Source organism: Paramormyrops kingsleyae, chromosome 23 (genome assembly GCF_048594095.1).
Source record: "Paramormyrops kingsleyae isolate MSU_618 chromosome 23, PKINGS_0.4, whole genome shotgun sequence".
In the NCBI taxonomy this organism is placed as follows: domain Eukaryota; kingdom Metazoa; phylum Chordata; class Actinopteri; order Osteoglossiformes; family Mormyridae; genus Paramormyrops; species Paramormyrops kingsleyae.
This window is the reverse complement of record NC_132819.1, coordinates 13,440,726-13,467,810: the sequence shown is the minus strand read 5'-3', so window position 1 is coordinate 13,467,810 and position 27,085 is coordinate 13,440,726. Positions and strand designations below refer to the sequence as shown.

The 27,085-nt window shown below is 45.5% G+C and overlaps 2 protein-coding genes across 5 annotated transcripts; one reads left to right on the top strand and one right to left on the bottom strand.

Annotated features, from left to right (window-relative positions):
• The first annotated feature begins 687 nt into the window (after nucleotides 1-687).
• cpsf1 (cleavage and polyadenylation specific factor 1) lies at nucleotides 688-17,217 on the top strand. The gene is made up of 38 exons (XM_023811774.2): nucleotides 688-870; nucleotides 1,396-1,572; nucleotides 1,725-1,752; nucleotides 2,320-2,453; nucleotides 2,630-2,710; nucleotides 2,953-3,104; nucleotides 3,915-4,061; nucleotides 4,212-4,351; nucleotides 4,447-4,557; nucleotides 5,242-5,335; nucleotides 5,407-5,494; nucleotides 5,642-5,764; nucleotides 5,997-6,048; nucleotides 6,348-6,442; nucleotides 6,555-6,629; nucleotides 7,047-7,127; nucleotides 9,125-9,217; nucleotides 9,777-9,884; nucleotides 10,101-10,242; nucleotides 10,329-10,507; nucleotides 11,048-11,187; nucleotides 11,455-11,632; nucleotides 11,756-11,962; nucleotides 12,087-12,176; nucleotides 12,261-12,410; nucleotides 12,513-12,665; nucleotides 13,021-13,137; nucleotides 13,252-13,342; nucleotides 13,512-13,596; nucleotides 13,841-13,982; nucleotides 14,082-14,234; nucleotides 14,456-14,632; nucleotides 14,901-14,967; nucleotides 15,059-15,106; nucleotides 15,192-15,347; nucleotides 16,107-16,236; nucleotides 16,328-16,466; nucleotides 16,971-17,217. The coding sequence occupies exons 2-38, from the start codon at nucleotides 1,429-1,431 to the stop codon at nucleotides 17,016-17,018; spliced, it is 4,338 nt and encodes a 1,445-aa protein (XP_023667542.2). The 5' UTR covers nucleotides 688-870; nucleotides 1,396-1,428; the 3' UTR covers nucleotides 17,019-17,217.
• A 158-nt stretch (nucleotides 17,218-17,375) lies between these two features.
• On the bottom strand, nucleotides 17,376-26,701 carry adck5 (aarF domain containing kinase 5). Of its 4 annotated transcripts, XM_072705796.1 has the most exons (16): nucleotides 26,462-26,701; nucleotides 25,081-25,172; nucleotides 24,322-24,471; nucleotides 23,799-23,874; nucleotides 23,490-23,690; nucleotides 22,920-23,060; nucleotides 22,713-22,826; nucleotides 22,127-22,153; nucleotides 21,222-21,353; nucleotides 21,000-21,083; nucleotides 20,794-20,875; nucleotides 19,621-19,699; nucleotides 19,388-19,479; nucleotides 18,940-19,192; nucleotides 18,483-18,599; nucleotides 17,376-18,393 (listed from the first exon to the last, which is right to left on the bottom strand). In XM_072705796.1, the coding sequence occupies exons 1-16, from the start codon at nucleotides 26,483-26,485 to the stop codon at nucleotides 18,291-18,293; spliced, it is 1,767 nt and encodes a 588-aa protein (XP_072561897.1). In that variant the 5' UTR covers nucleotides 26,486-26,701; the 3' UTR covers nucleotides 17,376-18,290. The 4 variants fall into 4 exon arrangements, with proteins under 4 accessions (XP_072561897.1, XP_072561898.1, XP_023667547.1 ...); XM_072705797.1 differs by lacking the exon at nucleotides 22,127-22,153 and having other exon boundaries at nucleotides 26,462-26,699; XM_023811779.2 differs by lacking the exons at nucleotides 25,081-25,172; nucleotides 26,462-26,701 and having other exon boundaries at nucleotides 23,490-23,685; nucleotides 24,322-24,365.
• Between the last annotated feature and the right edge of the window lie 384 nt (nucleotides 26,702-27,085).

The following is a 27,085-nucleotide window of genomic DNA, read 5'->3' as shown; positions in this document are numbered from 1 at the left end:
TAAGAAACATTATTAATTAGCTATGAGATGCATTCAGTAAGATATGTAGGGCTACAGGGAGAGGAATGAAATATGCAACCTCTCATTTCCAGGGTTCCAATCCCGCTTCTGAGTGTGGTTTGTCTGTTCTCCCCATGATTGCAAAGGTTACTTCATGTTGTCTGATTCCTCCAATAGTAGTAGAATATACAGTGGGGTGAACTGGTGTTGCTAAATTGCCCATTTTATGTGTGCGTGTGCCCCATGATACACTAGCAGTCTGGAATAGACTCAACGTTTAGCACAAAATTGAAATGTGCTCTCTTTTGTGGATATACAGTCAGAGCTAAATTCTCTACAACCAAATACAAATATGGGACAATGTGGAATTCATTGAATAAGTCAAATGAATCAATATATGAAAATAACACAACCTCTCATTATATCTTCCCTTTTTCTTTAAGCCCGTCTGTAACAAATTAATAGTACGCTAAAAAAAAAAATAGCGTTTTTTAAGCTGTTCAAATTAAATGTGCTCTCTAAACCAGGACCTGGGAGAGTGTTTGATATTGCAGGGCACAACTTTAAAATCTAAATGCAGGGGGTGAATGAAGCCAAATTCTATGTATACCCGCCACTCCCTCTAATGAAACTGCATAAACAAGAACTGGTTCTCTTTGGGAACCCCAATCACAGCTCTTGTTTTCACTCCGGCAGATATTTGTTCTCCCACCAGCGCGGTGCATGCCGGGAACTGCTGTGAATGGGCCGGTGAAAAGTAGAAAGCGCCGTGGATCTTGGATAAAATTTAAATGAGGGAACATGAACTAAGAGATTCAATAAGTGTTTTTATTAAAGGAGGAAGTCCAAATTAAGGAAAGTGAGCAATCGGTGTGTATATAATTTTATTTTGAATTTAAGTCGGATACACGCTGACCAGTATAATGTTACCGCTGCTGACATCTTCCACAGCTTAGCTAGCTTCATTATATTTGCTTTTAAATCTCCCACGTTGTAGATGCTATTTCACTAAAAATGCCGGTTTCTGGACGCCGAAATGACCCCATAATCCATTTTGACAGTCCGGTGATAATCTGTGTAGACTGGTGGACTGAAGAACGGTCCATCACTGGTCGTCTTCTGTAGCATATTGCGTAGCTCGTATAACTTCTTATCTTTGTGCGGATTCGTTGTATAATAAAGCATTTAACGGCATAAACAGACATTAGCTGCAATTCACATTCCTCGCATGTTTTACCCTCCAAGCAAGTTGTTATGCCATTTGTGAGCATGAATATAAACGATGCTTATCTGTTTCAGGGATGACTAATTTGTGATGTTCTAGTCCTTTTGTGTGTCTAGGTGTAAGAGAATCGAAAACATTTTTCCATCTCTTGGTCTTCATTCATTCATCAGGTGTGAAGGCGTGCCTGACCGGGTGCTAGCAAGATGTACGCTGTTTACCGGCAAGTCCACTGTCCGACCGCAGTTGAGTTCGCCGTGTACTGCAATTTCATATCCGGCGAAGAAAAAAACCTTGTTGTGGCCGGCACTTCACAGCTCTACGTCTACAGAATCATTCATGATGTGGAGGTACGAGGTCTCTCGTATTTCACACCCTCTGGGGGGTGACACGCATCTTCCGTACAATATTGTGTTACTCTTATGTGTGTGTTGTTTGTACCGTGTTAATGAAATGTACACATGGGATGAAATTCTTACAATTTTTCCTTGTTTTATTGTAGAGCTCTGCAAAGATGGAGAAGTCATCAGGTATGAGCAAATATTCCATTTTCCATAATTTTGGTTATGGCGGCATAGTTGCAACGTGGCTTTATACTTCCAGCCAGGAGTTCCAATCCCAACCCATGCTCTGGGTATATGGAGTTTGATTGGTCTCCCTGTGTCTTGCAGAATTCCTCCAGGTACTCTGGTTTCCTGTCATAGTCCAAAAACCTGCTTTTAGGTGAATTGGTGTCTCTAAATTGCCTCTCGTATGACTGTGAGTGTGTGCCCTGTGATGAACTGGCATCCTGTCCAGGGTCTGTGGAAGACAGGTTGATATCAGTGCTGGAATGGCTAATCGTGGGAATTCCCTGGGGGGGGCACCGTGTTTGTGGGCTGGTGACCATGCAGTTAATACTATAGCTTACTCAGTGACTGTCTAACTGTGCGTCTCAAACGGAATATCGTACCGTCCCCAGCCAGGAGGCCTGTCTAAGGTATGATATTCCTGAGCTGAAACTCAGTCCCACTCCGGCCCTGATGGGTATGTTGGTTACTGTGAATATTCAGCTGCAGTCTTAATAATTCACCAGTATGCCCTGGAATTTTTCCTAGATGTCAAGAGTCGCAAGGAGAAGCTGGAGCAGGTAGCTTCCTTCTCCCTCTTCGGCAACGTCATGTCCATGGCCAGTGTTCAGCTCGTAGGGACCAACAGAGATGCTCTTCTGTTGAGCTTCAAAGATGCCAAGGTAAAAAATCAGCAAAGCGACCCCACATGCTTCACAACGCACCCCTCAGTAGCTGTTTCTGACGTATGGCACAACATTAGGGTTACTTGGAAATGTCTTTCAGTCTCATTAATACACTTCAAAGCCTTTTTTCTTTTTCCATAGTCAGAAAATTTACAATTAAATATTTATTCCAGCTGTCAGTAGTGGAGTATGATCCAGGAACACACGACCTGAAAACTCTGTCCCTGCACTTTTTTGAGGAACCAGAGCTGAGGGTGAGTGTGTGATTGCCTTGTTAAGCTGTAATAAATCGTAGCCTACAAAGATTTTTCTCTTTACTGTGGTGTTGTCGTCAGTATATACCGGTATGTATTTGAACACAAAATGTCAGAGAGATGTTACTAGGTAGCCATTTAAAGACGCAAATATCACGTATGCTAGAGGTTTTTCACATAAGAGACGCGGAAGGGATATTGAACTTCTGTTCCACACCTGGTCTCTGCACGCCTGTATGCAGGATGGCTTTGTGCAGAACGTGCACATTCCCATCGTCCGTGTGGATCCAGAGAACCGCTGTGCTGTCATGCTGGTCTACGGAACCCAGCTGGTGGTTCTGCCTTTCAGGAAGGACACCTTGACGGACGAGCAGGAGGGTATAGTGGGAGAAGGGTGAGTTGCCAGTGAACAGCCATATTTACCCAAACTCTAACTGTGTTGAGTGGCTACACTTTTGTGCATCGTTGTTGCTGCTTTTGTTGCTTTTGACGGTGATGATTGACGGCATCTAATCGGAAAACACATTTTGCAAATAAGCTTTTAAGGAGGCGGAACGGTGGTGCAGTGGTTAGCACTGTCGCCTCATACCTCTGGGACCTGGGTTTGAGTTTCCACCGTGATTCCATGTGTGTGGAGTTTGCATGTTCTCCCCGTGTCATCGTGGGGTTTTCTCCAGGTACTCCGGTTTCCCCCCACAGTCCAAAAACATGCTGAGGCTAATTGGGGTTGCCAAAATTGCCCATAGGTGTGCATGTGTGAGTGTGCACTGCGATGGGTTGGCGCTCCATCCTGGGTTTGTTCACCGCCTTGTGCCGTAGCCTCCAGAATTGGCTCCGGACCCCCGCGACTCTGAATAAGACAAGCAGTTACAGAAAATGGATGGATAGATAGATGGAAGCTTTTATGGAGAGCAGCATCCATGCCCTTTATGAATTGCCAGCTTTTCTGGTATAGTCCACTGTAAGATTTGTAAAAAAAAAATGTTTGACCCGTCAGACCGAAGTAGCAGAGATTGTGAGGGCTGTGGTTATCGGGGGTCACCGCTGACTGGTCTCAAACCCTTTTTTTGCATGTAACCCTATTGTAACATTACTGGTTGTCTAGGCTCATTCGCTAAATCCTGTCCAGGTTTCGGCAAATCATGTTTCTTTCACTTTTCTTTTGATAACTGCATTCAGGATGTGTTCCCACCATTTATTTCAGGCAAAAATCGAGCTTTCTGCCCAGCTACATTATTGATGTGCGAGAGCTGGACGAGAAGCTCCTCAACATCATTGACATGAAGTTTCTTCACGGATACTATGAGCCCACGTTGCTTATCTTGTATGAGCCCAACCAGACCTGGCCGGGGTGAGCTCCAGTTTACACTGATCTCCTGAGCAGGGCAGCTCAGGTTTTGGTTTTAGGGTGGGGGGGGGGGGGGTCGGGGTGGCCCTGTCGCTGTACCCGTATTGTTGACCTTTGAGCCTGGAGGTGAATCACGCTCTTGTGTACCCACAGGCGCGTCGCCGTCCGCCAGGACACCTGCTGCATTGTAGCCATCTCCCTCAACATAATGCAGAAGGTGCATCCGGTGATCTGGTCCCTGTCCAATCTGCCCTTCGATTGCACGCAGGTTATGGCGGTGCCCAAGCCCATCGGTGAGTCTGAGGCACCCGGGCTGTGGCTCGTGGATAATACCGCTTCTCCAGTAACATGCCGGTGGTGTTTATGTGGGCTGTTCTTCCGTCACTAGGTGGCGTTGTTGTGTTTGCTGTGAACTCCCTGCTGTACCTGAACCAGAGCGTGCCGCCCTACGGTGTATCGCTCAATAGTCAGACCAACGGGACGACTGCATTCCCCCTACGTGAGTGCCCCCCTCCCCCCCGCCGCCGGAGACCCAGACACTTTTTACCTTCGTTTAGGTTACAGCCTCTCCCCAGGTTGCAATGGGGTAATATTCTGGTAAACCTGTCATAAGGCAAAAATATTGTAAGGAGAAAATGCATTTTAATACAGTACACCTAACTTAACAAACATCATAGACTAGCCTAGCCTACCTTAAACACGCTTAGAAAACTTACATTAGCATGCAGTTGGGCAAACTCATTAATACAAAGCCTATTTTATAACAAAGTGTTGAATAGTTCTTGTAATTTATTGAATAATGTACTGAAAGTGGAAAAACATTTACCCATCGTAAAGTCGAAATATCGTAACACAGACCGTCGTAACCGGGGGAACGCCTGCATTTGGGAGAACCCAGAAGCAAAAACATTGCTGTTTAATTGTGATTCGATATAAATTAAGTGAAACTCTGGAAAACTTCAGGTGTGCGGGTTCCTAACCTGTTCGGCCAGCCGGTAAAACGTGGCAGTTGAGTCGACATTTTTGATTAGCTTTTGACCTTATTGCTGTTTTTATAGCGTTTCGTGACAATCGGGTAGCTACGCTGGAATGTCTTTTCATCTCATCCGTTGTACTTTTGTTTCATGTTTCGTCGCATGCCGTGATGGTCCCTCTTTCCAAGACATCGTCTGTCGTCTTGCAGGTGTGCAGGAGGAAGTGAAGATCACTCTGGACTGTTCCCAAGCAGCGTTCATTGCCTCTGATAAGATGGTTATTTCCTTGAAAGGGGGTGAAATGTAAGGATTCGCTGCCTCCGTGTCCCTGTAGCATCTGTTCCCGTGTTAAACGCCCCCGTCTCTCCGTACAGATATGTACTCACGCTAATCACAGACGGGATGAGGAGCGTGCGAGCGTTTCACTTCGACAAGGCTGCTGCCAGCGTGTTGACCACCTGTGTGAGTTGCTGATAAGTCAGTCGATTGGTGTCACGTCTGCCTGTCTTGGGCTGTGATTGGCCGTGCAGAAGGCTGGGAGTCTGAGTCTGCCCCAGCACCTAAAGTGATTGGAAGGGACTCGTCACATGACCTGCTCCTTGCCCGCAGATGATGACGATGGAGCCGGGATACCTCTTCCTCGGGTCCCGTCTGGGAAACTCCCTGGTCTTGAAATACACGGAAAAACTGCAGGAGACGCCGATGGAGGAGAGCAGGGAGAAGGAGAAGCAGGTACGGGTGTGACGTCATGGTGACACACGCACACACATGTATGTTGGTAGCCTGTCTGGCTCCCCCTTAAAATTGTCATATGGTATCTTCCTGCTACGGTGCCCTGATGAGTCAGAAAGGCCATGCTTGTTATTTAAAGTTTTTTGGAAAAAAACACCATCTTATATTTGGGCCAATACAGTAATAGGAATTGGCTCCTCTGTGATCTTAATTATTTCCTTTCAAACATCAGGAAGAACCACCCAACAAAAAGAAGAGAGTGGATTCTACGGCCAACTGGACAGGTCAGTAGAGTAATGGTCCTGCTCATCACCCTTAGGAACAATGTGTGGCTCTGCATGTCAGGACTCTTGATTGAAAGGTCATTGGTTCAAATCCCATGCCTGGGAGAGGGATGTCATCATTGGGTCCTTGTGCAAGGCCCTTAATCCCAGTTGCTCCAGGGACACTGGCTGCTAAATAAATTATATTATAGTATTATATTATATTATGCAGGTAGTTCCGACCAAGAAAACTGATTGCGCAAGAGGCATTCTATTAGTGCAGTTATCAGAGTATTTAATTTCATCCGCTTGTGCTGCAGGTGGGAAGGCCCCGCTTCTGGACGAAGTGGACGAGATCGAGGTGTACGGTAGCGAGGCCCAATCGGGCACCCAGCTGGCCACCTACACCTTTGAGGTATTACACCTGCGCCTCCCCTTCCTCCATTTCACAAGCTGGTCTCCCGTCCAGTGCGGGCGCGTAGGCTGAACGTGGCGGTAAGACGCTTCTCTTTCACGCTGGTGTACAGGTGTGTGACAGCATTCTGAACATCGGCCCCTGTGCCAGCGCCTCCATGGGGGAACCAGCCTTCCTGTCGGAGGAGGTACATGATAATTATCGTCTGTCGTTACTACTGCGTTACAGGGACTGGTATCCCTGTAACAACGCATTATGTAATACCCCCGCATTATGTGAATGAAGACATCCATTTTGGTCATTTATTACGTAATGCAGCATATTATTGCATTTTAATCACAAAAAATACAATCTATTTAGTGATAACCACCGAAAAATTTAATAAATGGTGACGAAAAGCAGGGAAATGTATAACATTGTTTCTAAGCTGTCTGCAACAAAATGCAGCAGATTATTACAAAATGCAGGCACTGTTACATAATGAAGTGAAAATTTGTTACATTTTGTGGAGTTTTACCATAAGGTGGTGTTATTACATAATGCTTTGTTAAAAGCCCTTCAGGAGGTGTGATGTATGCAATGTGGTTGTTCTGTTTCTCCTCAGTTCCAGAGTAACCCAGAGCCAGACCTCGAGGTTGTAGTTTGCTCAGGTTATGGAAAGAATGGCGCTCTCTCCGTGCTCCAGGTAAAACGTGTCCGAGTCTGACCTGCCCAGAAGCGCTTGTAATGTCCTGTCATTCTTCTTAGAGCAATAGGGATTGTTTTCTGCCAGACCAGGCGATATTTATATTATTGTTTTGTGCAATACCATCAACAGAGGAAATCCAATTCAGTTTTTATATAGCGCCTTTCACTAATCTCTTTGAAATCTCTCTGGATTTCCACGTTATTTTAACAGCATGCGGTGTCTTTGCAGCGTGCTGTGGTGTGCATTTGCATGTGTGTATGTTGGGCTGGGCATCGTTCAAAATTTTTCAGTACCATTTCCAGAATGATACCTTGATTTGATACCAGTTCCTGAACGATGCTTTTTAAAGTCTATTTCACACACAAGAATACATTAAACACTACAGTACTGATCTTTTGTTTGATATGTAGACATGGTTATAAAATTTAGTTGCATTGTATCCAAAAATGATTGCAGAATGCGACTAAATGGTTCCAGTCTGGAACCCTGTGGAGCCACATTTTTTGATTTATCAGGCAAACGACAACCTCCAGCCTTTTCACGAGCCACGTCATAAAGTTACATTAGACAGCCAATCACCAGCGACTTTGGGTAGTTACACAAGGATGCTGCGTGCTTACAGTGGTACCTCAGAGCTCGAACTTAATCCGTTAAGAACTCCAGATCAAATACTAAAAAGTTCGAGTTCTGATCGAATTTTCCCCGTAAGAAATAATGGGAAACCAATTAATTGGTTCCCGGCCCCAAAATATTACACCTAAATATGTTTGTTTTTTGTTTTTTTTAGCATTTAAATGCAAAATGAACCGGATTAAACAAGAACAGCATATACTGTACTAAACACATCTAAGGACATTTATCAAAACAGTAATTTGTAAAGTAAGAAAATAAATGTATCCAAACAATGTGTAAAGTTTAAAAAAAAAATTAAAAATATGTCCTGCCCCGATCGTCCGCTCCTTCCGTGTGCCACACCCCCTCGTTAACCCCGTGTGGAATCCCCGTGTGATCAGCTGTTTCTGGTTGTTGTCATTAGTCCTCTGTATGTCGTCCGTGCTTCAGTTTGTTTCCCCATTTCGGTCATTGTATTGTCCGTCTGCGTTTTGCCTGCCTTACCTGTAATTAAACCCCGTATTCCCCGATACCCTGACGTCTGCGCCTTTGTCTCCGGTCTGTCCCCACTCGGCATGACAATATTATTATATTAAATGTATTAATGGTTTATTATTAATATTAAAATAATTAGTAAGAAATCTTTGTCTATCATTGTCTAAATGTATTTTTACTGTCTAAATATATGTATTCAGCTATAGTGTAAACATGATGCTATCACAGCGAATGCGAGGCTGAGACTGAAGCGTTACCCTTTGTTTCTGCTGAGAGACGTGCCGCGTGACTCATTTCCCCCCGCGCGTACAAGGTCGGCGTTCACGGTTTGACTTCTGAGATTCAGATCGAGTACTAGGTAATTTTTCCCCCGAACTGGTTGGTTCTACTTTTAATAAATTCGAGTTCTAATAAGTTCAAGAACTGAGGTACCACTGTATTAGCTCACAGACGCTGAGATTTACTGTTTGGGTATCAGAATTTTGGTACGAAAGAATACATTTTTCTGATCCTCGATATGATTGAAGCATTGTGGTCATTACCGCAAAAGTACAGAAGTTTGGTACCCAGCCCTATGTGTGTGTGTGTGTGTGTGTGTGTGTGTATGTGCCCAAACGCCCGATGGCCGCAGCGCTGCACTGTTCCAGTCCTGTGACAGTGAGGCCAGTCTGCCACAGGCCCCGCAGTGCTGCGACAGTGATTTCGGGGTTTACCAGGGCTGCCTCAGAGATTCATGGAGTAGCCTGGAAACACTCGCGGCACAGGGGGTGTAGGTGGTGGGGGTACCCAAGTGAGGGAGCGTTGCTGTGTGGGGGGGGCGGGGTGTGAGGCTGCTGCTTTAAAAAACCCTGGGCTTTTACCCCCCTGTGACCGTGGCTTTGTTCCAGAGGAGCATCCGACCACAAGTGGTCACCACCTTCGAGCTTCCGGGCTGCCATGACATGTGGACGGTCATCTCCTCTGAGAAGAAGGATGCGGAGGTGAGATCCCACACTGCCACCCCTCCCTGTTCAGTGTGATGGCATAACTTCCAGGCAGGAAGTGCCTAAATGACTGTTGATTCTTGTTCACATTCCCTGATTTCTTGGCTTGTTAGATATGACAGAGGTCTTACAAGATGTCTATGCTCTGATGTGCCTGATATCAAAAAGATTTAATGTACTTTTTACACATTTAACAAACGCTATTGTCCAGTGATGAGCATTTTGTGAAAGCGGGTCAGCCAGTCCAAGGGGCAATTGGAGGTTAAAGGCCTTGCTCTAGGGCACTGATGATAGAACCAGTCTGTCTACCCTGGGAGTCGAACTAGCAACCTTCCAATCACAGGCACAGCATCCTAACCGACTTAGCCATACACTGCCACATGGAGCAGTACAATATCACAGCAATGCTTCTGTGACCATTGTGCACACTGTGAGATTGGACACTTGTGTGAGGTAGGATTATGAGTGTTGGGTTTGGGATTGGGTGTGGCCGGCTTTCCCGGATAACTTCCGCTAAAGTACTGAACAGATCCAACATGCAAGCTGTCCCTAATAGGTACCACCTGAGGAGGAGGGTGAACCCTCCATGGAGCCCCCACCTGAGCCCACTGATGACAACAGGAAGCATGGCTTCCTGATCCTCAGCAGAGAAGACTCCACCATGGTACTCGCCTCCCATACCTGTAGATATAGGGTTTGTGGGAGCTCTCTAGGATTTTGGTTACTGGCGACTCTAGATTCTTTTCATTACTATTATTAAACATGATTATTGCCTGGTTTTGTTTTGTTCCACTCTCTCTTCCATAGAAATCTCAGAATTGGCTTCCATAACGTTGGGATTTCTGGATCTCATTTCTCCCGTATCTTGCGTTCTGTGCAGATCCTGCAGACAGGACAGGAGATCATGGAGCTCGACACCAGTGGGTTTGCAACTCAGGGCCCCACTGTGTTTGCTGGCAACATCGGTGACAATAAGTACATCATCCAGGTGTCACCTATGGGCCTCCGGCTCCTGGAAGGAGGTAGCCACCCTTCTCCCCCCCTCCAGCTCTACCCCGCATGCGATGATAATAAGCTCATGGTCCTCTCTGTCCCATATCTTCTCAAGTGACGCAATTGCACTTCGTCCCCGTGGATCTGGGCTCGCCCATTGTGCAGTGTGCGGTCGCCGACCCCTACGTGGTCATCATGACGGCCGAGGGGGTAGTGACCATGTTCGTGCTCAAGAACGACTCCTACATGGGCAAGACGCACCGGCTGGCTCTGCAGAAGCCCCAGCTGCACACCGTGAGTGGCCACGCTCGCCATGCCTTTGTCTTCAAAAGAGCTCCTTCCCCTAGCCGTGATGTGGACTAATGGTGTCCTTTGACACGCTACAAACATGGAGACCATTTAATCAAGATCATGGGTAGGAAGGTAGCTCCTACTGCAGGGCTATTCAACTCACGGTCCTCAAGGGCCGAGCACTGCTGGTTTTCCAGCCTTCCTTCACCTGTGAGCCAGGTGTGAAGCCTCTGACCAATCAGAATCAGTAATTATTAAACTAACTACCTGGGAGAACTGAAAACAAGGCCTGGATTTGGAATCGAGGGCCTGAGTTGAATAGCCCTGTCCTACTGGGACTCTTAAGGAGTGGGATCATCCTATTCACCTCTGTCATTTATCTTTCACTGTCAGAAGAGAAAACCCCCCATTTTCCACATTGAAGTTGTCTTCTAACATAGCAGATCTGAATCACTTTGAGATGCAGCATTCATAGTGACTGTACTATGCCCAAACGGAGTAGCAGTGTATAAAAATGCGTCTGTGTCCATGCTTCCCGGACAGCAATCGCGGGTGATAACGCTGTGCGCGTACCGGGACATCAGTGGCATGTTCACCACCGAGAGCAAGGTGTGCAACCTCACCAGGGAGGAGACAGCCTCCAGGAGCCAGTCTGAGACACAGACCATCATACATGACATCAGGTAAGGCCGCCAGCAGGGACCCCAGACCCCGCCTAAACTGGGGGTCTTCTTGTGTCCATGATGTAGTATGATAGATGTACTTCTAAGGACGATGTGAAGCATTGTGGTTAAAGTTCAGTTTACTGAGAGTGAATTGTTAATATGCGTAGGTGAGTTTGTTTGCTAATTCCTATTGGATAGTCTTAGTTCTCGCAATATGACATCAGGAATGGATTCCAATTGTGTGAGATGTATCCTCCTGTGTGCGTCCCTGCATGTGGCCTGCAGTAACACGGTGGATGACGAGGAGGAGATGCTCTACGGAGACTCGAGTCCCCTGTTCAGTCCGACTCAGGAGGAGCCGACTGGCAACATGGGGATGGCCTGTCCCGGGCTGGAAGGGGCAGCCCACAAGGCCGAGCCCACCCACTGGTGCATGGTGGTGCGGGAAAACGGCGTTATGGAGGTGAGGCCATGTCCATGTGCTCCATTCACAGCCCGAGTCCCACTTATCTCTACAAGGGCAGCACCACAGCTTCTGTCGATTCTTTTTGCATAAAATAATGCTCATGTTGCTTTTTGGGACCAGATTTACCAGCTTCCGGAATGGCGCCTCATCTTCCTGGTGAAGAACTTCCCAGTCGGCCAGCGTGTGCTGGTGGACAGTTCCTCTGGGCAGTCTGCTGCACAGGGAGAGGGGAAAAAAGAGGAAGTGACACGACAAGGAGAGATCCCATTGGTCAAAGAGGTGGCCTTGGTGGGATTGGGCCACAACCATTCGCGACCTTACCTCTTGGTCAGTTTTTGAGTTGACTTGTGAATTTATTGCTTGATTGACAGGTTTTATAGACTTTTAGAGATGGTTTTAAATTATATTTAAGGGTCAAAAATTTTGTTTTCCTTGTTTTTGTCCCTGTCAGGTCCACGTTGACCAGGAGCTCTTAATCTATGAAGCCTTTCCATATGACCAACAGCAGTCACAGAGCAACTTAAAAGTGCGGTTTAAAAAGGTCAGAGATTAATCCTTCAGGAGCCATTTGCCACATATTTACACATTTTGGTCGGGAACACGTATTCATTTATCTTGTCCTCAGATGCCTCATAACATCAACTTCCGTGAGAAGAAAATGAAGCTGTCGAAGAAGGACAAAAAGATTGAGGGCGGCCCTGGGGAGGAGGGCTTGGGGCCCAGAGGCCGGGTGGCTCGCTTCCGGTATTTTGAAGACATATCTGGTTACTCAGGGGTGAGGTGTTCCTTTCCGTCTGTCGCTCTAACGCTCATATTCAGAGCTAAATCCACTGCTGTGAACACTACTACCTGGTGTAATGGCCCGTCTGACCTACAGGTGTTCATCTGCGGACCTTCTCCTCACTGGATGATGGTGACCTCCCGTGGAGCGATGAGGCTTCACCCCATGACCATCGATGGCCCCATTGAATCCTTCTCCCCCTTTCACAACATCAACTGTCCCAAAGGATTCCTCTATTTTAACAAGCAGGTATGGACCAGGATGAGTCTGCTTTATCTGGTTGGCTTATAACTGGTATTTTTGCTTTTTCTTGTCAGCAAAGGTGTCATAGCCTAATTAAAGATTTTCATTTGTATTTAATAGTTTCAAAATATTAATAAGATGTGTAAATATATATTATCTTTATTATATTGAAATATTAAGTAAAAAGAGCTCCTGTATCGGAATCGGATCGGAATTGAAAAAATGTGGATCGGCCGATCCCTACTAACATACTTAGCTTTATGACAAGGAATGAACTAATTTGGACTCAAACATGGAGTTAAAAATCACGTATGTGTGTGTGTTAGTAGTGTGAAACTAGTGTCTGGTTTCCCTTGCACAGGGTGAGCTCAGGATCAGCGTGTTGCCGACTTACCTATCATACGACGCCCCGTGGCCCGTCAGGAAAATCCCCCTCAGGTGCACCGCCCACTATGTCACGTACCACGTGGAGTCCAAGGTGAGAGGCTCATTTCATTACACGCTCAGAAGCTTCTGTCCATCCGTGATGGATTTCTAAAAGCGCTCCGATAAGCGTTTCTAAAGACAGCTCGATGCTTTTTCCTTCCGTCAGGTGTATGCAGTATGTCTGAGCGTGAAAGAGCCCTGCACACGTATTCCCAGAATGACCGGGGAGGAGAAAGAGTACGAGTCCATAGAGAGAGGTGAGATCCTCGCTGGCCATCTGCAGCCTTATGTTTGCCGTGTGTCTTGCAGGTAGCAGTGATAGGGGGCAGTGGGAGTTGTCTGTCATGCATTTTGGGTTGTCCATATCACTGCGCCCCAGGTAGTCTCCTCATTAATGGGGCCGCCTGTCCTTGTTTATGCCCTCAGACGAGCGGTACATCAACCCTCAGCAGGAGAAGTTCTCGATCCAGCTTATTTCTCCTGTCAGCTGGGAGGCGATCCCCAATACAAGGTAGGCGTGGAGCAGTGCATCTGCAGGCCCCATCTGTGCTGTTTATCAAGGTGCCAAAGCTGTTCTGCAGTCTAATGATCATATGAACCATGTGGTACTGGAATATTTACAATAGTCATATTCCGGATGTGTAAGACACCCCAAAAGGAGTAATGCAGATAAACAGATAGGATCGGACAGTTTAAATAGCTTCTGCACACGGAAGCATTGAAATGGAAGTGTGCATGCATGGTGTCCTTGGCAGAATCGATCTGGAGGAGTGGGAGCACGTGACCTGCATGAAGACGGTGGCACTGAAGAGCCAGGAGACCGTGTCAGGCCTCAAGGGATACATAGCTGCCGGGACCTGTCTGATGCAGGGAGAGGAGGTCACATGTCGAGGCAGGGTGAGCGGCCCCCACACCGTGCGGGAGCCACGGCGGCCAGGACCTGTCCTATAATATGGATTCTGGCTTTAACTTGTATTATCTCCCTTTTGCTTCTAGATCCTGATCTTGGATGTAATTGAAGTGGTACCTGAGCCAGGGCAGCCACTCACCAAGAACAAATTCAAGATCCTCTACGAGAAGGAGCAGAAGGGCCCTGTCACTGCCTTGTGTCACTGCAGTGGCTACCTCGTCTCAGCTATTGGCCAGAAGGTGGGGACATTTTTTTTCATTAAACATACGACTCCAAGACACAGAGGAAAACCATACAGATTCACCGTAACCCTGCCTCCATTAATTTGTAATGTTCATTTCATATTAAATATACATCAGTTCTTAGCAGAGGGAAAACATCCCTGGACTGCAAACCTCTCGAAGTTCTCCAAAATGATATGTTTCCTGAAATGTGAGCTCCACTCTTCATAATGCCATAGATATTCCTGTGGAGCCTGAAGGACAATGACCTGACCGGCATGGCCTTCATCGACACCCAGCTCTACATCCACCAGATGTACAGCATCAAGAACTTTATCCTGGCGGCTGATGTCATGAAGAGCATCTCGTTGCTCCGCTACCAGGAGGAGAGCAAGACGCTGTCGCTCGTCAGCAGGGTACCTCAAAGCTCTCTCACGCTCTCCCTCTCCCTCTCTCTCTCTCTCCCTCCCTAGAATGGACCCAGACCCAGAAAATAAGTCCTTGATCTACAGATTAGCTGTTGTCCACATAATTGCTTCTGTGAAGAACCTGGTCAGAATTGAGTTAAAATGGTCAAGTTCTGTGACTCTCGAGAACGGGGTTTGGGTCGTACTAGGCCTTACCATGCCATCATGTTGGTTGCCCATTGACGACTTTTGCCGACTTTTGGCTGTGTGATTCTAGGACGCCAAACCGCTGGAGGTGTACAGCACCGAATTCATGGTGGACAACAACCAACTTGGATTTTTGGGTACGTTTTTGGGCAGATCTGCTGTGACACTGGGACACGAGTGCGGCGTGTTCGGTTCTTTAATGGCAGCTTGTTTTTCTGTACATTCCAGTGTCAGACCGAGATAAGAATTTGCTGGTCTACATGTATCTACCAGAAGGTATGTGGCTCTTAAATCATCGTGTGGACAGCAGTAGCCAAAAAACGAGCACATGTCCGAATGGATTCGCGTTTGTTTCGTGCAGCCAAGGAGAGCTTTGGGGGGATGCGGCTGCTGCGTCGTGCCGACTTCAACGTAGGCGCCCACGTCAACACCTTCTGGAGGATGCCGTGTCGGGGGGCCATGGAGGCCGGCAGCAAGAAGACCCTCACCTGGGACAACAAGCACATCACCTGGTTTGGTACGCCGTGAACTCCCAGCCGTCTCTCTCTCACAAGGAACAGGGAATTGAGTGTCCTGGGCCTGAGGACAGGATCGCTGGTGAAAATCCACTGGGAATTTGAAAATTCCTACCAATGCATCAGCCCAGGGCAGATCGGCTACATGTATTCCACTGATAGATGGCAATTAACATGGTTGGTGTCCTAGGTGGCATCATTGCACGTGTCCAAGTACTTTTAGGGGCACGACAAGCTACTTTTACGGATGTATGTGTCACGGGCAATTTGGCATCCCTGGCATCCACCAATGGGACTAACTGACCCTGGTAATTAACCAATCTTGTGATGGGTTAATTTGGGGAAGCATACATTTAATTTTATGCACCATTTTATGCAAATCCATTAACTAGGGTGACCATAAGTCCATTTTTTTCCTTCTCTTTTTTGTGACCTAAAATGCCTGAAACCTCCAGGATTTCACTTTTCATGTTGAGATATGCTTTATAGTCAGAATATTTTCTATGTGCTTATTTGCATTGTGTTGACACCTCTTTGCGACCTATCCACGGCGTCCTCTTTTTTTGCAAAGTGAAATGGTCACCCTAACATTACGTTCTCTGTAGAGGGTAGGTCATTGCTCAGTGAGGGCTGGTTCAAACGCTCAGTCCGTGGCACTGAGTGTAGAGTAGGCCAAACGTGACTGGGCATGTGCCAGGATGCCCCACCACATAAGGGCTGTAATGTGGCCAGAACTACAGGTTTCCTTTTACTCTGCACAGCAACGCTGGATGGAGGCATTGGGCTCCTTTTGCCCATGCAGGAGAAGACATACCGTCGACTGCTCATGCTCCAGAACGCACTAACCACCATGCTGCCCCACCACGCGGGACTCAACCCCAAAGCATTCAGGTGTGTGTACTGAGTGAGCCCCGTTCACTCAGAGCCATGAGGAGTTTTATTAAGTCATGCAGGCTGATTTAATAACCTCTGCGTTTTGCAGGATGCTTCACACCGACCGGCGCACGTTGCAGAACCCAGTGCGTAACATCTTGGACGGGGAGCTCCTCACCAAGTACCTGTACCTCAGCACCATGGAGCGCAGTGAGCTGGCCAAGAAGATCGGGACCACCTCAGATATTGTGAGTAGAGCTCTGATCATGCCTAGAAAAGATGAGGGTTAGGTAGCTGGTTTTGTGTGCGTTTCAGTGGACTGTTAATGCATGAGAGCTTACAAATCACCCCACAGAAGATGGTTGTGGGACTTTCACTTACATAAAAATGTTCTGAAGGCAGAATGAGAAATTGATTGTTTCCGAGAGATAAGCAATCAGATTGTAGAGGAGGTGGATTTAAGCAACTAGAGGACGCAGGATCAACGAATCATATCTGAATCCACCTCAACACTGATTGGTTATCTCTCTGAACCAATCATTTTTTGTTCTGCCCATGGAACATCTTAAGTAAAACTTCCATGAGCCCAGATGACTTTAAGGCCAAACTGAAGGAAGATGTCCAGTTTAAGTAAATCTCTGCTAGTGTACATGTTTTTTCCAAATGGCATGTAGAGACTAGCAATTGCACTGTTGTGCCAGGAAAACAACTGAAATTTGGAATCACATTTTTTTTTCTCCTCGTTATTTCAGATTTTGGATGATCTTCTGGAAATTGACAGAGTGACAGCTCACTTTTAAAATTATTTTCTCATCAAAATGATCCTGTATGGTTTACTGGTTTTGATTGTTTTACAAGGGGTAAAAAGTTTTCTTAGACTGATGTTCTTGTTTTCAGTGTTTTTTGTAGTATGTGTTTGAGGAATACAGATGTATCATTTTTCATAAAGAACCATATTTTGTAAGCAAAAGAAGAAAAAAAATAAAAAAACAAACCAGAGTTGTCTAGAAGCAATTCCTGCACTTTGACCCCGGCATCAGTGGGGTGACAGATAAGCAGTCAGCACTCCTCTCCCTGTCATGGTTCACTTACCTATGTATTACGATACCAGGGTAAAGGTCACGAATTATTTATATAAAGCTGAACCAAAAGACCTATTAGTAAAAATCACCAAGTTTATTGCAGCTGCACATCATATCACATTTGTATACACAATGTACAGTGTACTGAGAAAGTGTCACTGTAATGCACAAATCTGGGTGTCTGTAAATTCACAGAAAAATCAGGTGTGTGAGGTGTGGAAAAGAGGGGTCAGAGGGGTCATGGGGAAAATTAACCCTTTTCTTGCATATTCAGTTGTCTATTTGTGTGGTTTCTGTGCATTACCTACCTAAATGTTGGCTCATTGCCACATTCACATTAACAGAAATGATATACGTTTAATACTGGTGTAATATAACTTAAGACAGCTTGTTTCAGGAATAGTAAAACTGCATTAATCTATGATTCTGAGACTGATTTATTCAGTTAAGATAAACAATAAAAGCCATAAAAATGCTGAAGGACAAAGTAAAAAGTCTGATTTGGCTGGGATACATAATTCAGTTCTTAGATATGGACATTTTCATGATTTCTGTTTTAGTCCAGCAAGCTGTGTTGCACCGTCAGGTTTTTTTTTTTTTTTATAAAAAAGTTTGGCTTTGAATATTTTAAGTAATCAGTCTTTTAAAGTTTCCTGAAACCATCTGTGCTCTATACAGAAGGTCCTATGTCCTAAGGTCTGTGATTTGTCATGCCCAGTTCCGTCCAGCTGTTCGATCGGGGGCAGGGGGCACCCCACACATAACCCTTACATTACCTATCTCCTACTTTATCTATAACCTATGTTGATCAGAGTATCCCACCTGAAAGGGCATCACCCAACAGAGCCACCGTACTTTGAACAATTTAACTTTGTTTCTTCAAAACTGTACTTCATTGGTCCATAAAGACAGCCATCCAATCAGCTCTAAGCTTCAGTTCAGTGGGTACATACACTGTGTTGTGTGTCAAGGTAAAAAAAAAAAAACTAATTACTGGAGGTACTGATGGATTTTGTCATCCAGCGTCACCAGGCCGAAGTAGGAGAGAAGTCGCAGTAATGAGCGGGTCAGACTCATCTTTGCCATCTCTGACCTGCAGATAGAAGTGTTATTTTAAAGTCTATGTAAGTAAGGTAACAGGACGTTACATGTCAAACGGAGGCAGAGGGAGGTGTCTGGTACCTGAGAGCGCACTCAAACTTGAGGCCCTCCCAGGCCGCCCACAGCCAGTGAAGCACCCTGATCCTGGGTAGTCGCCCGGCCTCCTCTGCCTGGATGCGGCCCCAGCCTCTCACAGCACTAGGACCAGGTAGCGGAAAAGAGCAGGCAAATTAGACAGGGTCCAGACACCCTGAGGCATGGGGCTGCTCATGCCGCTGAACAGTCAAACAGCCTCATGTCAGAACATGTTTTATTACTGGGTGGTCACAGACTGCCAGACATATAATGTTAAATGGCCGTTTGAACCCTCACACTAATGACTGAGTGTGACATAACCATGTAGGGTCACCCATGCATGGCTGGGAAATAATGTAAGTCTGGAGTTTTTCTAAGATTAGGAGGAGGAGCCAAACCGCAAAAGACCCACAGCTACCCAGAGCCTCCAGACTAGTAGGGGGGCGAAACAACAGATGCTGACCTCTTGGCCATGACAGAGTAGCGATCGACGGGCGCCCCCAGCGTGATGTTAATGCTGCGCACGGTGTTGACGTTGCGGAACACCAGGAGCATGGGCCGCGGCAGCGACTTCAGCACCCTCATGATGTTCTCGAAGTGGTGCGTGGCCATGTCTCGCATGTAGGACGTCTCCTCGCGGGTCAGGATGTTGCCCAAACCCAGCTCACGCATGTTGATGGGCCGCTGCAGCAGCATCTCGGAGAACAGGAGGTAGTCTGGCCGACAAGCAGGTACGTATGGAATTAGGTTTACGCTTTTACCATGTTTAATGTTTAGAAAAAGACGAATTAATCCTTGTGTATGACGTGTAAACCTTTAATTACTGCCCACCTTGTATCAGATAGAGCAAAAACATGGACTGCCTGCTGGTCCCCAAGGACACCGAGATAGAGGTACATTTATGTGCTCACCTTTGACCCCAAGGTCATTGGAGTGTTTCCTCATGGCATCCTCGTCCCGCAGGATGATGGCACGCCACAGCTTACACAAGGCCACTCTGTCGCTGTTGGGGCCGTAGTAGACACACAAATGGCATCCGTTCAGTAATGCATTGTTTCCACACCTCGTGGAAGATCCCATGTGCATGCGATAGTACTCACTGAGGGGTCATGCTCTTAGTGTGCAGGCTCCATTAGTCTCTTACCTTTTGCTGAGTAGCTGATAAAGCCCATGATCCAAAAGAACCAGATCTGCTTTATTATCTGGTCCTTTTCTCACCAGCACTGGAAATGTGGGAAATAGCTATTTTTTAACTTCTAGTGAAAACAACCTCCATCCATTTTCTATACCCGCTTTCTCCTATGCAGGGGGGCACAGGGGTCTGGACCCTATTCCAGAAGCTATGGGCACAAGGAAGGCAATAACCCAGGACAGGTCGCTGACCCATCATATGGGCACACACACATTCACACCTATGGAGGATTTGGCAACTCCACTTCACCTTAGCAGGTTTTTAGATTGTGGGGGGAAACTGGAGAACCTGAAGGAACCCTCACAACGATAACGCTTATTATTGAGCAATATCTGTAATAACTCTTTCCCAACACAGGTTCTAACTAAGCTTCTACCTACCTAGACCAGTAAAATAAACGTACATGAATATGGTCCTTAAACCAAATCTAGTTTATCAAATTAGTATACTACTCAGTATACTAATAGTATATATTATCGCGAAGTATACTTCCTCGCTTAACGACTGACCTGTTTAATGACCACCCAGACAGTGTTGTACGCTGTACGAGAACTTTAGCTGTGGAAACTTCAGCGCAGCATCTCAGCGTCAAGCATCTCAGCGTCAAGCATCTCATCGCGCATTACCCTTTCTGTCTCGTTCTTGCAGTCGGTCAGTATAGAAGGCGATTCTCTCTCCACTTGTGTTTTATGTAACTAAATGGATCAGAACCTGTTAGGGACAGGCATGAGACTGCTGATTGCAGCAGGGTTGGGGCCATTCCGGAATGCATTGATCAATTCCAGTCCAAATCAGGAAATGGAACTGGAGCTGGGATTGGGAAAAAAACTACAGGGAACAGAATTGGAGTTGAATTTGAATTTCAGGGAGATTTAAGTTCCAACTTTCCTGATTTGGACTGGAATTGATCAATGCATCCCGGAATGGCCCCAACCCTGGTTTGCAGGCTCTGACCCAAAAGGCTCCCCCGTCAACACCAATCCTAACCTTCGAATAAATTGCTGCATTTTAAAACCTCGCCTCCCATTCTGTGATGAGGCAGCCCCACCAACAGCATAACCAATCAGGGGCGTGGTTTGGGCATGGCCAGCCTGTAAAGGTAGACAGTGAGCGTCACACATTTACCGTTGCCAGGATGAGGGTCGGCGTGGATGAACCCAGTGTAAAAGATCTGCTCTGCGAACGTCCGGATCAGCTTGTCGGCAACCTGAGTAGCAAGCAGAAAGAATCAAGGGCCGCCCCCACTTTCACGTTCAGTCATCTGCTCCGAATCATCAATATCTTGGAACCTCCAATTAGAGAAGCAATATAAACTCAATGTCTGTACTTACATCTCGTAAGTCAAGCCCTTGCTGTCGGATTCCTTCTATGTTGTTTATCTTGCAGCCCTCACAATATTCTGCTGTGAGCACCCTCTGTAAGGCCAAGTAAACTGGTTTGATTAGTCTGTCCCTCACTAAGGAGCTGCTGGAACCAATTGTAGTGATATAGTGAGTCGTTTCCATTTAAAATGGCCCTCATATCACTGTGCTGTTTGGATTATGTTTGCACACCTTGCTGGACTGATTCCAGAAAACCTTGGGAACTACGACAAATCTGAATTGCTTGAGATCTTCTGCACAGCGTTCAGAGTTCCGAGCCTCATTCTCAAAGTCCAGCTCCTGCGCCAGTGTCCCCTTCAGGTCCTGAAACACAAGCACACTGAGGTCTAAGTGGCATCTCTGTCACCGTCTTCTGTGTTAATGTTAGTCCTATTCAGACGGGTGGTGGCTACAAGGCGACGTGCCATAAATGAACAGAAGGTCCTTTGAATATGAGAGCTTACATAGCAGTGCGACAGGAGGCAGTGGCTACTCCGATCATGAATATGGTGCGTTTTGTAGATGATCTCCGTATTTCAGTGTTTTATGTTTACAATTGTCACAGTCTCTCTGATGTGCCCCCCTCCTAAAAGTCTTTTTTAGATACTTTATTTTTAGGTATATGTATATTTTGAGGCATATGTACAGGTATTTATTCTCCACTCCTTTATCCTCATTGTTGATCTGCCTGAGTGTGCTGTATGGAGGACGTTATTACATCTCACTGTGTGCTTTAATGTAGATGGCTGAGATCACAATATAACTCTCCTACTAATACTACTACTACTACGTGAGAGTAGGGCTGGGCGATAAAAGGATAATGCTAATTACCATGATATAATTGTCCTCGATATCGATATGCCAATTGCTTGATATAAGTTCAACATAATTTAAGACGCAACATGCTGCTGACGACGCGTTCTGCATCACAAAATGACCTCACTTTCACACATTTCTCAGTACTTGTCAGGACCGGCAGTGGAGCACAAGCACAAACACAGCCGTGAAAATGGGGGGTTTATTGAACAAATAACAAAAAGCAATAGAGCAGGTAGGCAGACAACAGACAAAACCGTCAAATCAACCGAGCAACTCACCAGAAGAGCAAGTAAGTCCAAAGCAACCTATTCAATAAGGGTAATCCAGCGAAATCCCAAAGGAAAATCCACAGTAAAAATCAGTCCATGAGAAATCCCGAAAGTAATAGTCCTCAGAGAATTAAGAAAAGATAAGAAGAATGCCAGCAGCAGTGTTTTTCATCGATGACTAAAACAACCTGCTTATTTTCTATCTTGGACTTGTGAAATGTGAAATACTGTTTGAGCCCATGGCGCTTTTGGTCTCCTTTCTGCTTTGAGCCCTTTTTTTGAACAGAGAGCTCCATCTAGTGGGGTCAGAAAATATAGCAAATTGTTCCGGAAGCGTCATTTTTGCTATCACTACTGTTTGGCAAGTGTTGTTTATGTTCTGACTAAATAAAACTGCAAAACTATGATTAACCATCTGGTCTCTGCAATTTCAGCACAGGAGTACAAATCAGCCTATAAACTGGAGAGAAATAATCACCTGACATTTATCGCGAAAGTGATCGATAATGACTAATATTAATTGTTTTTTATCGTAATAACATTTTTGGCCGTATCGCCCAGCTCTATTTGAGAGGACAACGTCTCACACATATACCTGTAGGACCCATCGGAATCCAAAGCTGGGATGCATTAATTTTATGACATCCAGAAGAATCTCCAAAGTCCGAATATCCCCATCAAATCGATCTCTCAGGTCTATATACTGCACCTAGGAAAAAGATCCAGACATCTTTCTGTGTCATAGTTCTCGATTTATATATATTTTCAAAAAAAGTCTTGGTCCATAGACGTGATTACACACCTTAACGGCCACAGGAGTCCCATCATGCAACTCTGCCTTGTGCACCTGAGCTAAGCTTGCAGCTGCTACTGGTTCATAATCAAATGTTTTGAACATCTTATCTGGCGTAGTACTGAAATCTTCCAGAAAGAGTGCATCTACCTGTGGGACAGAAAGCAAATGAGAAACAAGGACATGTTAACTGGTGTGTAGCTCAGCGGGTTATGGTGCTATGCTAGTGCTTGGAAGGATGTTGGTTTGAATCCCATGGCAAGCAAAATGATCTTATGATTGCTGGGCCATTCAACAAGGCCCTTAACTTCTCCAGGTTTGTGCAAAATTCAGAATTTATGCATGGTGTCCCACCCCCATAGAATTTCAGAGCCGTTCTATATTCAATCCTGAATTGTGCACAACCCTGGCTCGCTGAACTTGCTCTCTGACCAAAAGCTTTCCACACTTCACTTTGGACAAAAGTGCATGCTAAATAAACATGAATCTGGATATGGCCCTAACTAAGCGCATTTCATACTTCCTGGTCCTGCATGGACCAGCCAACATCCATCAAGGACCTACTGTAATGGATCTCACCTCCTTGTACTTCCGGCTGAGCGCCTTGTCCTCCAGCACTTGCAGGGTGCGAATGTACTCTGGGGGTAGCAGATGATTGAAGGAGCAGAGGCCCTGGCCCAACTTAATGTACAAGCCCCCATTCTGCACGGCACCACTGACCATGCTCTCTGCTGCCCTCTGGTGGCAGGCCGACATGCCATCCTTAAAAGCTGGGCTGCTCTGGCAAGGGAGGACAGGTCCTTCAAAAAGAGCACAGCTAGGAAATGATTTATTTATTTATTTTTTGACTAACAAACTAAGACATCAAAAACCGTAAATGAGCCTTACCTCATCCAAGCTGTGGAGCATTACATTGGCCGTCCACCAATAATCAACTGAAATCTGGATTCCGACAAATAGGGACCTGTCCACCAACAGTTCAGTGTGAGATGTGAATTTTTAGACTCAGAAAGCTGACCAACATAACCTACACCAGTGACACATGTGAAATAGGTGTTTGCAATGGTCACTGCTTGAAGTGGGGGAAAAACAGGTACAGTAAAATGCCGTTATAACGGACTTCAAGGGACCTGGAAAAACAGTCCATTATATCCAAAGTACGTTATATCCAGAGTTGCTGTATGCCCAGAACACAAGTACTCCCCCACTGTACGCACTGGTAAGTGTACTGAACGTCAGGGCATTCAGCTCCGCAGCTGGTGAACATGTGCAAAATTATTTTGAAATAATTATTTACATTTATTCTAACTTCTGCAACCATACTCCATCTGTCTTTATTTTACATACTTTATTCACTATGTTTTAAAATTCATGTGAATTTGCAGGAAAAAATGCAGGGCCCAAAACCCACCTACAGAATCGGCCAATCCCCTCTACCAAGATCCTCAACTTCCGCCGTTCCCGAGGATCCGACATGCCGTACTGGACTCCAGCCACAATGGGGGTGCCAAACAACAGGCCGAGCAGCATCTTCTTCAACAGCCCTCGGTCTTTTCCCCGTCTGCAGAGTGAAACCCCGGTGCTGAGCCAGCCATGTAAATCACCATCCTGCACAGAGACTGCCCTCTTCATTTGTACAGTACGAACTGGACCAGAGTAGCATCTCGCTTCGGACCCAATCAGCTAATACTGCTAAATCTCTGCAACAATTCCACCAGTAACCCGTCAGCATTTCTCACTAGAATTCTGCAGTGTGTGGTATTTGTAAACTTGGCGATTTTAGGTCTGTACACAAACGCCATAAGAATACATTCACTGTGTATATCAGGTTTTAACTGGACTTTCATTGACATTTACATAACTCTGTTTAGGTTACTCAGCGATCAAAGGGATTTCACAGAAGCATTCAGTTCTCTTTTTCATACTCTCTGAACGGTTAACAACAGGTTAAAGGGCATATTTACTTTCCTTATGCATACATTTTTGAAATAGCTGGTTACATTAACTGAAAACATAGATTCTCTCAAAATGCTAATCTATGTTAAGTTAAAGACCAGTGTATGAAAAGATTTTCATTAAGGTGTTCATTTTGCACCAGTGCATCTAGTAGATAAACATGCTGCTTAGTTGGGTGCCTCACCTGACAGACAGTGTTTGTTCTGCCACTTACCTGTGTGAACTGAAGGGCCTGCGCAGGACCACGTGGGACCCAGACAGTGTGGCTCCGCGCAACAGGGTCTGGTGATGGCGGCACAGACGCAGCTGAAACAGCACGACAGAGAGTGAGTGGAATATAATGGGCAGTCACAGGGGAACAAAGATTAGAGCCTCCAAGGAAACCAGGTCTTGGAGGGCATATCTTATCCACACATAGTGGATCTGATCTGAAGAACATTAAGTTATTTTCAAAAATAATTTAAAAACTCACAATCCTACCCCTCCCTGTGGCAGAGGAATTAAACGAATGTTTTCTCAGTGCCAAGGCCAGGGGAGATAATCCAGTCAAGTTTGTTGTTTTCATTAGTTATATCAGAGAACAACATGTTACAGACAAGATGATTTAGAGACTAGGCCACTGTGTCAGGGACCTATCCCCAGGGGAAATTTAAAGTTATGCAACAGTGGGAAATGTAAATTATCCTTTCTGAGATCATTTTTAGAATGAGTGGCACATTGCGGAAACATTCAAATAAATGTATTGAGTGATACTCATTAAGGAACGTATTTCCCTGTAATAAGTGTCCAAAGGGAGCGCAGGGAGGTTAGGGAGCACAAATAAACTAAAAGAGTAAAAACTCCAAGTCAATCAGGCAAAACAAAAGATTCGCCAGCACAACTGTTATTACTGAGATGTATCTGAGAAATCACTGCAGTTTATGGGTTAAAACCATTATCTTATTATGATTCTACCAGGGTTCCTCAATGGTCTTCCAACATTTAAGTTAACATGCGGATAAATACCATCCTACAGCTTTATGTGTATTTTCATAGTAACAAGAATATCTGGTCATATTGGGGGGGCTACCATTATTCTGCAGTGACTCGTGCAACGAATTCAAAATCTGTCCTGAAATGTTTACAAAAATGTTCGCTTTCGAGAAAAAGATCTACAAATAAACAACGCGAGGCTGTTGAAATCACCCGTTATAATACTGAAATTGATTATTGATGTATTCCCGTAGTTTTTTTTTTTCTTATTTGAATAACTTCAACTGTAATTGCAGGTCTGTGAAACTAAGTATACGAGTTTTAGATCACACGTAGTTCACGGTTAACCTGTTAATCTGTCACTTTAGTTTACCAGATCTTCATTATTGGCTTCTACAACAGGCGTTTAAAGCCGTGTTAGGGGCTTTCAACAGCTTCAAGGACATACGATACGATTTTAATGCTACTACCGTGTACGTTCAGGGCGTTAAAGCTCACCAACTAACTATCTAGAGAGCTGGCGAACACTGTCATTCAATTGATGTGACACGTTACGCAAACCGCTTTCAGCTGCTGAGACAGGAGACCCTGAAGTGTCTGAGAGAGAGACAGCGTAGCCTTACCGCGCTTAACATGTCGCCGGCCATATTCTCGCCTTCTTATCGCGACGCTCCTGGCCGCTTTCGCTTCGTCCGTTCGGCAGCGGCCGCGAAAAGGATAAAACACGTCGTTGCCAACACGTCAAGGTATAGCCATAGTCCCCACGACCCAAAGTCACTCAGACCGTCCCGCTCGCGCGCAGCCGGTCACGTGATGGACCGCCAGTCCGGTGTCGGTGTGGGCGATTCGGCGGGGTGTCCGCTGCTCCGCCTGAATGGTTAGCCTTCATTCAGCGGCTAGTCACGAGAATGTGTCGTTGCGTGGCACAAATACAAAGTATTTTAACAATTATACATTTATTTGTGGTTGCACAAAAATGTGTATACGCAATTTAGCGTAAAAGGGGTTAACCATGCAAAAAAAAATGTATATAAGGCAACAGCGTGTGTATTTGTTGTTTTATTCCGTAAAACAGGTCTTCCCTTTCACTTGTTCCGACGTAAAGCATGGATTTAAGGCGTAATCTCGTTGCCGATGTGTACTTGACGGATTTTTTTTTTGCTATTCCAACTAAATATTTATGTCTGTTTGCCTCGCTTCTTCTTTTATAAAGCTTCAACGTGCAATATATGGCACTGAATTTTTAT